At 40.5% G+C, this 13,330-nt stretch overlaps 1 protein-coding gene across 6 annotated transcripts in view; it reads right to left on the bottom strand.

Annotated features, from left to right (window-relative positions):
* Positions 1-223: 223 nt before the first annotated feature.
* The window catches only part of mllt10 (MLLT10 histone lysine methyltransferase DOT1L cofactor), a 58,004-nt gene continuing 44,897 nt past the window's right edge, over positions 224-13,330 (bottom strand). For 3 of the 6 annotated variants that reach the window (XM_079805774.1, XM_079805775.1, XM_079805779.1), the window contains 9 exons: positions 12,975-13,047; positions 9,397-9,569; positions 7,773-7,964; positions 7,439-7,512; positions 5,146-5,486; positions 4,621-4,644; positions 2,589-2,679; positions 1,991-2,218; positions 224-1,903 (listed from right to left, as the gene is read on the bottom strand). In XM_079805774.1, the coding sequence (XP_079661900.1) occupies positions 1,856-1,903; positions 1,991-2,218; positions 2,589-2,679; positions 4,621-4,644; positions 5,146-5,486; positions 7,439-7,512; positions 7,773-7,964; positions 9,397-9,569; positions 12,975-13,047 (1,244 nt within the window). In that variant the 3' untranslated portion in view covers positions 224-1,855. The remainder of the gene's footprint in view (positions 1,904-1,990; positions 2,219-2,588; positions 2,680-4,620; positions 4,645-5,145; positions 5,487-7,438; positions 7,513-7,772; positions 7,965-9,396; positions 9,570-12,974; positions 13,048-13,330) is intronic. The other 3 variants (XM_079805777.1, XM_079805776.1, XM_079805778.1) reach the window with 3 other exon arrangements.

Raw genomic sequence — 13,330 nt, 5'->3', positions numbered from 1 at the left:
TTTGGGTGAACTATCCCTGTAAATTATGCAAAGAGATTGTAATTAGAATCTAAAAGCACTTCATTTGCACTTTTAACTGGAGAACTCTGTAATTGGAATACTTGTCATGAGCCTGTATTATGAATGAGTCATCCTTTTAATGAAAGTCTCTATTCTAGCACAATTTGGATTTATATGCATACTGAGTAGAAGTAAAAAAAAAAAAAAAAAGGCACAGAAAGATGCGATTGTTATAAACAGATTTTAATTTATCACTGAAAAAAGCGCAACACTACCAATCTCAGTGTTTTCTTTTTTAATATGAAGCAGGACTCGTGTGGTTTCACTTTTGATGTTTTAAATACAAACTTTAGAGACTTTGCATAATTTCTGTACAGATACATGAGAACGTGGACAGACCACATCTATAACGTATAAAACCACATCAATAAAACGGTGCAAAAAAAGAAAAAGAAGTCCCTGCACATACAAAAATAAATTAATACACTTTATTCAGTCACCAGTCTTGTGAAAAGCCTGTTGAAAGATCTGAACACACCAACAGTGCTTTAAAACAGTCCTTCACACCACTAAGTGAATCACAAATATGTATTTACAACAGAAAAGAGGTAAAGGTGTGCTAAACTAAATCTTATTTATTCTGACAGCTTATTCTTAATCCAATATGCATCTGTTGATTTACATAGCAACAAAAGGAAAGGGGGAAAACGGGCGTATTTACAAGACCACAAAATTATCAAGTAGGCTTTTTCTTTTCTTAGAACTTCAAACACCAGACATGTTCATCAAAAGAGCTGAGAATGTTGTACAGTAGTATAAAAACATTTTGCACGTTGAGCGTTAAAATATATTACCTTGCGCCCAACACGCAACCAATGCAAATAAATAAAAAAGAACAATAGAAAGGTGGCTTCAAAAACGATCAATGCAGCACAAACATTCGAAATCAGTTTTTTTTTCTTCAGTGTAATCACTGTACAGGCAGAGATGTGTGACTCTGAACTGGTATTGCCTGAGTGACGCCGATTGGTATTAATTAATTTTCACAAAAACGGGTCGACCTGGGGGGAAAAAAAGGGTTGGAGGAGGGAAGAGACTGGCAGCGTCTCCAGCACGCGGCCCCTCGCTGAGAGCTTGGAGATGGGGCCAGGCACTTGGGTTCAGGGCCTGGTCTATGTGTCCTGGCTTGAGAGGTAGTTGCTCTTCAAAGAGTGCAGCAGGATCAGTGAGACAGTTTGTGGACCTTTGGGACGCCTCCTCACAGGGGAAGCTCAAGATCGGGATGCAGAGAAGGCCTTCATGGTGCACAAATGTCCGATCGCTTCAGCTTTAAACATCTGACGCCTTTAAATACACAGACGGACAAATACGACAGGGCTTTTATTGAGATTATCGTTACACGTTCCTTGTTAAAGGGGTACCGAGAGGTAACAGCGGTGAGCAGATACTGTTCCAGAAGCGTCTCCATCCTTCAGTCACCATCGGTCTACACTTTCAGCCCACAGAGACTCGCACCAGCGTGTCATTTTCAGCACACTGGCAGAGTGAGAAAGACCGTCGTGTGTCTGTGTGCACATATGTGTGTGCGAGCCTGTCATTTGGCCCCCATGGGACCCAGTAAGTTTACAGCAAGTGATTTACTCAAACTCAGTGCAGCATGTTGTTTGCCAGATGGGCATCAAACTGGCAAGTGTGTGTTGTGTGTGTGTGTGTGTACAAATCAAGGCTGGTGCTGGTGAGGGTTTCGTGCGGTGGGTAAACGCTCTGGTCTTGCTGCTCAGATTGCCAGCCTCTTGGGGTGGGCAGATGAGAGGGATCCATGAGGCAGAACTCCTCCAAAATGTTGTTTTCAGCATCAGGTCTTCTCCTGTCCTGTCACAGACACAGCCTTCTCCCCCAGTCTCTGAATAAAACACAAGCACACACTTTCAATAAAACGTGTAATATAATATATTTAATATTTTAAAAATGAATCCATATATGTCAATACTTTTGTCTGTTTGATAGTTGCAGTACTAACTCCAGTTTTAGGAGTGTTGTTGTCGTTGTGCATGGCGAGGAAGGGGTTTGTGGAGATGGCTGGCTGCATGCCGGGCAGGAGGCTGTTGATTGGCAGCTGCTGCATCTGCATGTCATTCTGCTGCTGCTGCTGCTGCTGTTGTTGCTGCTGCTGCTGTTGTTGTTGCATTAACTGATAGAGCAGAACCTGCTGCTGTTCCTAAACACACAGACAAACAGAGTATGATGAGATGTCTAGACAAAGACGGCACACCCACAGACTGCCCACGGACCGTCTGATGCATATTGCACAGAAAAGTGGCAAGAGTTCCCTCAAAATTGCAATTCCAAGTTGTTTTTACAAGCTGTCAGGATGCTAAAAATAAACACTTTTATTGGAATTGTGCATGAATTCAGATTCATCTGCCCCTCAACATTACATCACATCACAAAACAGTTAGACAGCATGTCCTTAATAAGCTGCAATGTGGGCTATCCTGATGTTTGAAAGTCACATGAAGAATTGTGAATACTCAAACGGACTCTGTTCTGTGGATGTGTGCTGGAGAGTGTGAAGGTGCTCCTCTTACCGGTGTGACCTGCTGGGAGTTGAAAAGCTGCTGCAATTGGTGCTGATGGAGGAGGATCTGCCTGTGCTGTTCAATGGAAAGCCTTGCCGCACTGCAAACACAAGTGCATAAGCCCCCATAAGAAAACGAAATGTTTAACATTTCAAAAACATCTTGGCAATGGCCAGACAAAAGTATTACATATGAATTAAAACACAACAGCCTGGTTTCACAGACAGGGTTTAGATTAAGCCAGGATAAGGGCTTAGTTCAATTAGAGCATTTAAGTCGTTTTTATAAATGTACCATAGATAAAAAACAGAGACACAAAACAGGGGTGGTAAAACACAATTTCACTTTACTAACTTTAGCTAGTGTGTAATGTTGCTGTTTGAGCATAAACAACATATGTAAAGTTACAACGTTCAAAGTTTAAAGCGAAGGGAGATATTTGCTTTTAAAGAAATCAATTTCTAAGGACTACAGGCAAGCGGCTGGTAGGGACTACAGACATTCCTCCAGGGTTGCTGACACCACCAGTCCCAATATTTACAATGCCCCTCCTCCGAGAATATTAAATAAGGGGGGGCGAGGCCATTTTGTGTCGCTGCGGGGAAGCGTTGTTGTGGCATAGTTAGTAGGCTGGAATGTTGTTGCCGCAATGCCGACGAAACACTGTTATTTTCATCCGGATTGCAGGTCCACTTTGTTCAGCCTTCCTAGGGACGGGGGAGTTAGGGATCAATGGTTAACATTTATTTTTAACTCGGTCCCTCATAATTATTACCCAAATCTCGCTCTCTCTGCTGCACATTTCACGGAGGAAAGCTTCCACAATCTTCGCGAGTTCAATGCAGGATTCGCAAAACGGCTTGTCCTGAAAGATGGATTTAAAAACAGAAGCTGTTTATGGGCCACAACCTGTAAGTATGATTTATTTTTCGTCAATGTGTTTTCCTGTAATAGTTCGTATTGTTAATTGTACGTTGTAGCAAGGAAGTAAACAAATGACAACGCTGTTTGGCTCTGCAAACCAGTTTGTTAAATGCTCATTCATCCTTAACGTTATCCAACAAACACCTAACGTTACAAACTTTTTAAAATCTCAACAGTGAACTTGGAATTTGTGTAAATTATTCTTTGATTAGAGCTTTTATGTATTGTTTATCTACATGCTTGTTTATCTACAGGCATGCTAATCATGGTTCTGTGTTTGATTTGGCTACTAGTAAAGCCAATGTTTAGTGTTCGTTTTGGGTTAATAGTTCTTGCGACAGATATTTGGCTATAATCGTTCTAAAAATACAAAAGCAACGGTGCCCTTCAGTAGCGATCACTATAGATCCGCAGTCTTTACTCTTGAGGACTGAACAGGTTGAACAGGTTCTGCTCGATCATCTTCACTAAAATTGTCTGGGTCTGATTCAGGCTCAAATTGGTATGGTTTTATTGACGCCATTGTTTCTAATACTGACCAAAGCACAGTCTACCGGTAAAGATAAGGGGTGTGACGTTTCCGACAAACGTGCACTAGGCGGTTAGCGAATCACAACACACTGGGCCAGCTAACCAACCTGAGCCCATTGCGTATTTTTGAGGGGCCGCTTCATAGAACCCGGAAACCATCAGACCGTTTTTACAAGGAGGGACAGAGCAGTGTAGAATAAAGGTAAAATATATGAAAAATAATGATTTTTTTAAAAAACGAAGCATGAACACATGTTACAGTGCACCCCACAAACACAATCAAGCCTTCGAAAGAATGCGTTTTACCACCCCTTTAAGATATGACAGCGCAAGTTGCTTCGAGATAAACCAGCTCAAACATGCATTTTAGTCTTGGACTAGCTTAAGCCTTGTCTGTGAAACCGGGGGAACGCTTTCTGTATACTAAAGTAAGAACATTGTAATGATAACTAAAGATAACATCAGCTGAATCTCAACTACAAGACAAGTTTGTTTCAGAGGCAGACATACACGCAAGGACACACAGGCATAAGAACAAAATGAGCAAGTGTGGGGGGAAAAAAGGGCAAAGCAAGCCAATCCTCACCTGGTTTTCACAGTGGTCATGCTGCTGCATTCCAAAAAGCACAAGCAAAAGAGATGGGGAAGCAGAAAAGATGTGAAGAAATTAAGAAAATATGAATGCATCATAGTGCCAAGCTATATGGCTGAAGCTCATTAATATGTCCAAGTCACAAAAAATTATTTCTGAAGGATCATGAGACACTGAAGTCTCACAGGAATAAGTGACATTAAAATATTAGAATAGAAAGTTATTTTAAATTGTAATAATTTATTTTACTGATTTTTTAATCAAATAAATGCCTTGGTGAGCAGAAGAGACTACAGACCCCAAACGTATGAACGGTAGTGTGCATTTATTTTTATTCATTTAACATTTCCATGAGATTCGCACATCAGTATCACCTGCAAGTTCATCACTAATCCAGACCATGTTATCATGACCCTGAAATAAAGATCCTCAACCAATGCCTCCCACTTTAAAGTAAAACCCAAATTAATCAGGTACATTTTAACAACTAAATCTAAGATGATGAGTGCCAATTTGTACCTGTTACTGAGACTGTTGGACATGGGCAGGGATGCGCTGGTAGCTGCTGAGGGATGGGTCAGGGGGCTGCTGTTCTGGGCCAGGCTGGGGGAGGTTTGGATCACTCCGTTTAGGGCACCCACGATGCCACTCATGGCCAGGTGGTTCCCTTGCAGAGCGCCCATCAGGCCAGTCACCCCGGCTATGGCAGGCAGGGACGAGTTGGCATTGCCAGGCTGGACGGCCACCCCGGCCATGCCGACTCCGTTCACCTGCTGCTGGGGGGGACTGTGGGCCGCAGAAGGAGGGGTGGAGAGAGAGGACGTGCTACTTCCGCTACTATGGCCACCAGACAGGGGATCCTGAAAGGAAAAGAAAGAATAGAGAAAGCACAAGAGCATGAGAGAGAGAGAGAAAAGAGAGGTCAACGTGAGAGAGGCGCCTCCTGTACCTGTCCAACCAAATAGATGTATCATCATACGAACTACACTTTAAATTACAGGCAGCTGCAAATCACTTAAACATCACACAGCCACCAATTATCCGAAAAATCTGACTTTACGATGCAACTACGTACTACACCATCACATCACTGAAACACTCGACTAGGGGTGGGCGATATGACCAAAATCCTATTTTACGTTATGAGAAATTTCATTTCACGACAAATTTTTTTTTGTTTGCAATTAAAAATAATAAAAAAAGAAGCAAACTACAAACAATAGGACAAATACACAAATTAAATTAAGTTTTCAGGTACAGTAGGTTTGTTTAACATTAGGTATTAGGGTTGTCAAAAGTACAGCTAAGTCGATATATACATTTTAAAAATGTAACAGTACCAGTCTTTCTGCAGTACCGGGGCTCCGCTTTTAAATTTGTGTGAGAGCTCTGAAGGGCATCAAAGGTTTCTTTTTACAACGTATTTTTGCAGCGTTGAGCATTGTAGCTAAATCACGCAATGGCCAATCAGAGGAGGGGTTAAGTTCGTCAATAGGAGTTTGTTCAGCGGGAGCTCTGTATGCTTGCGAATCATTTAGTTATAGCCAACAAAGTATAACGATGATGTAAATAAGAGATTCATTCATTGTGCAGTATAGACACATTTTTTTATTATAACGGTTTTCACATAGTGAGACTGTGCTCCAGCTAAACTGAAGTGATCACAGCTTCATTGATTAAAAAGGCAGCACTCTTTGATCGCTTCCTGATATAACCCATTCATAATTTGAATAAAAGTGTTATTTTTCATGCTGTTAAGTACAGACTGCAAAGTTTTGGGAGTGACAACTGTATTAAAATGAGGGATTCAATCTAAAACGGTGATGTTTGACAACGGACGGGACAAAAAAAAATCTGACATATCAAAACAGATCTGTGCATTAAGTCTTAAAGTGTAAAGGCTATAGACCTGCCACCTGTTCTGTTACCTGTAATGTGATTCTTTGATTTTCATTTTATTAAAAATGAACTTTTTTATTGATTTATTTTTACTGCAATGTTTAACTGAACAATATTTGAAGGCTACATGCCAATTTTTTTAACAGATTTGCTTATAATTAGTAGGATTACAAAGGAACTAATGTCATATATTTAATTTTCAAATAGTTATAGAAATAGATTTTTTTTGTTGTTGAAACAAAATAGTTACAAAAGTAACCGAAATTGGTACCAAGAACCATGAAATTTGACTGGTATTGTTCAGAGTAAATTGAATAAATGTAACAATTAAACACAGCATAGCCTTCACCATATATAAATAAAATATAAACTGATTCTTATTTAAGCTACAAAAGTTATTTGGCCAAGAGAAGTCTTTTGTTGTTTGATGAACATTAATGACACAGACAGCTGCAGGTATATTAGGCTGTTGTCACATTAAGACCTCAAGCACGGATCTATCATACTTACACACATACAGTTTTCACCCAAATGTTTTTTTCCCCACTTAAGACATAACTGACTGTTTACGTGTATACACCACACGATGGGTATTTGTTGACTTAATTGTGTGTGTATTTCACCTTTCACACGCAATAAGCCGCGAAAGAGATCTGAATTGGGGATCCTGCTGATTTTCTCATTCATGCATGTTTCTTTATCACTGTAACGTGTCAATAACTTTTAATACTGTGCTACGCAGATATATTTACATACTGTGACATAAGAAATATAGCAAAATCTCTAACATCGTCATACCGCCCAGCCCTACACTCAACTATGTACAGATATACATAATATAACACTTGACTCAACTAAAGAGGTTCTCAGTCCCAGCAGATGGCATCTGCAGAGCAGGGGTAGAGGAAGTTACCTGAGTGGGCAAGGGTTGAGAGGACTCTGTTAAAACACTGCTGCCTAGCTGAATGCTCTTGCTGTGCAGCATGTCTGGAGGAGAGAGAGATTTTGCAACTTGACATGAATGCGGAGACCAGATTAGCTAGAGTTGAGCTGGGAGAGGAGGCTCCGTGAGCAGAACAGAGGGGAGGAAGGGGGTCGAACGGGGTGAAAGGTGGGCTCGTGTGCGTGTATGTGTGAATATGTGCATCGGGAGGAGGGGGTGTTTGGGGTGGGATTAGACTGTGACGGTCCAGATGGAGTGTGTGAAAACTGTACGAGTAGCCCAGAATGTAGCGGAGACTGCTAACCTGCGTGAGTGTTGCTGGGGTACAGAGGAGAGGAGGCAGTGGTGGCCGTGGTGCTCGCGGGGGTGAAAGGCACAGAGAGCTGAGCGCTCAAGCGCTGCAGACGTTCCTTCTTCATGGTGAGAGTTCGGATTTGTTCCTCCAGGCGCCTGTTTTCCACCTGGAGCTGGTGCAGGGACTTTAGCATTCCTAGAACTGGACACAAAACCACACACATATAAAACATCACCATCAAAAGCATCTTTTTAGAGCTGTTTTACAGCAGATTTCAAATATGTCATTCATATATATGATGAAGTTTGCATCATTGATTGTGTTATTTTCCTGTTTATTACAGTGAAGCTGCTTTGAAACAAGTGCTATATAAAAATAAAGGCGACTTGACAAGATTTGACGGCAAAATAAAAGTGGTTACAAACCATCGACATCAAGTCTTTCAGAAGCAGCGAACCCAAAACCACAAGCGCGAAAAACCACATCGGCACAAGTGCGGTTCAAGACCTCCAGAAGGAACTACAACGACAGACTTCCGCTCTTTCCTGCACGCTCGCGGAGGATCACACAGCACTGATCAGGGGCCCGCAACCCCGAGCTAAATGCAAACCAGATGCACTGTCAGCAAAACCACAGAACTGGTCCCATATCAGCGGCGAACAGAAACACAACCGTCCAACCGCTTCCTGTGCAGGCATCTCCATGCGTTTGTCAGACTTCCCCCGTCCTCTATCATAACAGAAACAGCTGCTGCTCATTCACACAATCCTGACACTACAAACCGACCTGCCGCTACTGAGAGATTCACTACAACCTCCTCGCAAACATTACTTGAAACTACACAAGCTACAAAGACAAAACGGACACGTAATGAAGCTCATAATTACTGTGGTATTAACCAATAAATTAATTGCTCACATTATGAGGACGGGTGTAATTACAGGCTTCAGACAGGCATATTATTTGACTGACGTGCAGTAAAACACCATAACTTAAGTAATTATTCTCGCTTTAAATAAAATATTTAGAGTGAAAGCAATAGACCCAAGTTTATCATTATGCATCCTGAGATTAAAAGGGATGAATTACACTGAATATAAAAGCAACAATTTTCATGAGATGAGCCAACGTTCAATGACCATAATTAATAAAAGGCTTTTAGCGTACTAATGAGATATTAATAAAATGCCTTTTTATATCTGTACTATAAAACCCCTCAGCTAGACTTTGAAAATATTACAACAGGAATTCATTGATTTTTACATGCAAAAGCCAGTGTGTAGCAAGTGGGTTTCCAGGGTGTTGCTATATGGTTACTAAGATGTTCAAGGTGAGTTTTAGCAAAAAGGTTTTCTGGGTAGTTGTTGAAAATCCTAAGTTGTATCACTTAGAAAAGCACTTTCCTTCTCAACAAGCCACATATTTTCAGGTACTATACATGTCTGGTGAGGGATGAGTTACGTAAAGTTTAATACTTAAGCTGGTTTAACTGGATCCTATGGCTTAACAACATCCACAGCAAGACCAACACAGTGACATCAAGACACAGCCAAACAACTGAGTGAGTGTTGAGGTTAAGTATTGTACACGGAAGCAACATACATCATCATATGAGTGTAAAACAGCCCCTCACCATCTCCTTGTGAGCCCTGTTGTAGGAGGAACTGCTGTCCTTCATTCCATTGGCGTTCCAGCAGCTGATCGATGCTGGTGGCCACAGGGGGCAGCGTATCTGAACCAGAGCCGAGCCCTGGAACCAACGGTCCTGACGAGTCATACCGGATATGAAGCCCGCTTAACGGAGACCTAAAGTCATAAATAGAAAAAAAGTGAGATGTTTATACACACAGGGCTAGTACTAGGGCTGAGCGGCATGACCAAAAATATCATCACAATGCTTTTTTCCATATTACACGATATCGATATTTATCACAATATTCATTTAACCATTAATGGGGAGGGAAAAGCTTTCCACATATTTGTTAGACCTTGAGAATGAATGTAATAGTGAAGGGATGAAAAAAGTGATGTGATGGAACGGTATGAAATTTTCATATCACGATTATAGTGACCCAAATTATCACGATTATCAATATTACGGTTTTGTTCAAATTAGACAAAAGTGTTAAAAAATACTCATGCACACACACAGTTCAACAAGTTTTATATTTGAAAATCAATAAAAACAAATAAAACAAGCAGCTCTAAGATTCTATTCTGTGGCATTGCCATCCTTATAATGACCGTCGTCAATGGCAATGCATTATAACAGTGCAGATCTACGCATCACAGCAGACGCCCTCTCGTTTCATTCAAGTGCAACTTGCGTCTCTGTTTTTGATTGTATTGAAAATGAAATCAGAGGACTTTACTATTAATACTACTATAATTACTATAACTTTTGATCATCTTGTCTGGACAATTGTTTTGTATGCTGTACAAAATGGACTTATAAACAGGTAACAGTTAAGATTTAAAACAATCTTAATTCAATATGTCCCCGTATTTATTTATGTGGTAAAGAAAATCTGTGTAATAAGTGGACAATGAATATACATTATTATACCTTAAATGTCACCCTAGTCTTGTTTGAACTTGTTTGTTCATCTTTGGCTCAAAGCCACTAACTGCAAACTTTTCTTCGTGGAAGCTTCACATTAATTTCAAGCGAGTGAGATAAAATATTTAAACTCAAAACTTTGTCTCTAATTATTTCCCAGACGTAGTTTTGGTATTGAGGTCAACGTCCACTTGCCTTGCGTTCATTATACACTGAAGACGACTCAGCAGATTTGAAGTGTTTCCCCCTATAGCAGCGACTTCCGTTTTGCATGTTCTGCAGGCAGGGTGACCATCTTCGATTAAATTTCCCTCAGGACTTTTGTAAAAGCCAAAATATAACCACACCTCAGATTTGGTCCTTTTAGAAAGCTAAAAAAATCTCCAGAGCGTTGTCACTGCCTTCTGCCATCTCTTCTCGTTCAAAAAACAATGCGTCTGCGTCAGACTGATTCTGGCTGGACAGGATTTACAGCGAGTTTTCAAAAGTGTGATAATCAAAAACAGTTTTCATTATAAAATTTTAAACGATATTACTAACTGTCAGTACATTTTATTGTGGTTTATCGTGAAACCAGTAATCGTCCCATCCCTAGAATGTAATCATGTAAACTTGTTTGTTTATAATTAATCTCCACAGAGTTTAATTTAGTTTAGGGCCTTTTTAAAATTAAATTTTTAATATCAAGATTTAATACAAATTTATATAGACTTTAACATTTTAAAATCAAGCTTTTAAAATTTAATGAAATGAAAATAAAACAACTAAATTACAATAAAACATTCCATTTTAAATGTTTTGTCAAATAAGATGCAGCACAACAGAAATGTATACATTTAAAACGTGGATGAATAAATATATTGTGTGTATGCTATTTCTAAGAAATATTATTACTTTAAGAAGTACATTTTAGTATATAGTAATGATATATTTCTGTCCTAATTTCTTGAAGTTAAACCAAACTTTTATTTTGTCATTTCTTATTTTTAAGATCTTTCAGTTTTAGTTTCAGTGTTTCTCAATTTAAATGGTGAAAAGCTTGTGCAGTGCCTCTCAAAGCAGCTCTGGGGATGAAGTTCATGTGTTCATGTCATGTGTATATATTGAGACGGCAGACGCAGAAAACACAGCAAGCGTCAGGTCACGTGTATCAGACGAAACACAGATAAACGCAGAAATCACTTATTAGCGACATGCACCAACTGGCTATTGTCGTTAATCCATAGTGTCAAAATGTCCAGAGTTTATCACTATCGACATAAATTTGATTGTGATCTCGATATGATATAGTTTGTTGCCCAGTCCTAAGTGGTACAATACCAGCTGTAAATATATGAATAGTTCTAGCTTACAAACACATACTACACCACTGCTATATTAACAACACAGTTGAACTCCAGGTCTGGCATCATGCCTTCAGAGGCAGACCCACTGCTCTGTAAAGCCAAACAGAGTTCAAAGCTTGTGCAAGTGAGAGAGCCTGGGCCTGCGTCTCTGACACCATAAATCTCAGTACGCTCTTGTTTGGACAGATAGCGATCTGTGTTATTATGAATGCATCCAGTTCTGGGCTCTACATCAGGGCTTTCTGGCGAACGTGAATCTATCTCTGGGGTAATTACGACTGGGCTGAGATCCGCACCACAAGGCAATAAATCTCCAGCACAGGACTGTGAATCCATATCATCCTAGATGGCTGCTCCGGTGCGGATCACAGGAAAAGCAGATACAGATTTTTCCGGTTAATCTGAAGATGGTGCAGAACGCTTCTATGTGGGACATATTTAAAGGCCATTCCCAAAAAAGAACACAAGATGCAGGGCAGTGAGAATTGAAAAAAATGCAAGGTCTAGAGATTTTTTATAAATAACATTTTTAACTTGAGAGCTGTGCTTTTAGAATGATGCGTCATGAGCAAGACACTGCAAAAGATGCGAGACATGAGTGCAGGGGTCAAACATGTCTGTCTAGAGCATATTTACATATAAAAACAATTGAAAAGCAGCATAGTGGAATGCAAAAACGTGTTGTGTGTCGGAACGTCCCCTTATACTTTCAGTACTGAAATTGCTGACACGCAAAACAGTTTGCACACAAAATGACAAGTTAAATGCATAAAATTGATCTGAAAAAAAGTAAATTACAGCATTTGAAAATAATGTCTAATTTATATTCTTATCTATACATTAAATATACTGAAGCAGCAATGCAAGTACACACAAAAAAAACATAACCAATAACCCAAAAACCCACTCCTTAAGTAACTAAAGTGATCTAAATGAAAATTGACATACCTTGTCAACCAAAAATATTACATCCCAGAGGAAATGTTGTGCGGTATATTCAGTTCAACATCAATCCATTTTATATCCTCAGTCAGGGGGCAAAAATGCTATATCTTGGGTTACAATGAAAATGAACACGTTTCTTTCTGCATTCGGAGACATCGCCGCCACATCAAATTCTGAAGCCGGTTTAACTGCGATAAGGGCAACAGCTGGGTGTTCAAAATGCCTGCTGTTCGGAAGGTGAGCGCGCAAGGGAGGAAGCGGAGTGAGTGAATGAGTGTGTTCTAGGGGGGAGGGAGGGCGAGCAAAATCTCGGAGCCTGGAGGAGGGGAAGTCTAGCTCAGGAATGTAAATAGGACTTACCGAGGGGAGAGGCTTGTCTTTGGTGAGTTTCCTCTTCTGGAGAAGCCGAGAGCCCCGTCTCCTAGCTCCTGATCTGAAAGGTAAACAGAGAGCAGTCGATAAGGAGCCGGAGTGCAGATGTGGGCACAAGAGCAGCCTGGGAAATGAAGGAACGTCAGGCTCGATCCAAAGTGAGCCTGGTAGACATCAGATCTCCCTCGCAGAAATCCATCTAGGGGCTGCAGAGTGGTCTCTCTGGCGGCTCAGCTTGCACACTGACACCACCGAGTGTGTCACTGAGTCACCTCTCTCTCTCTCTCTCTTTCTCCCCCTCCCTCTGTTCTTCCCCTCACCCCAGCTCTTTCTTTCCCGTGGAG

The sequence above is a fragment of the Gobio gobio genome (genome assembly GCF_949357685.1).
Source record: "Gobio gobio genome assembly, chromosome: 23".
Classification (NCBI taxonomy): Eukaryota; Metazoa; Chordata; class Actinopteri; order Cypriniformes; family Gobionidae; genus Gobio; species Gobio gobio.
The sequence above is the reverse complement of the archived record's forward strand: the minus strand, read 5'-3'. Positions and strand labels throughout refer to the sequence as shown.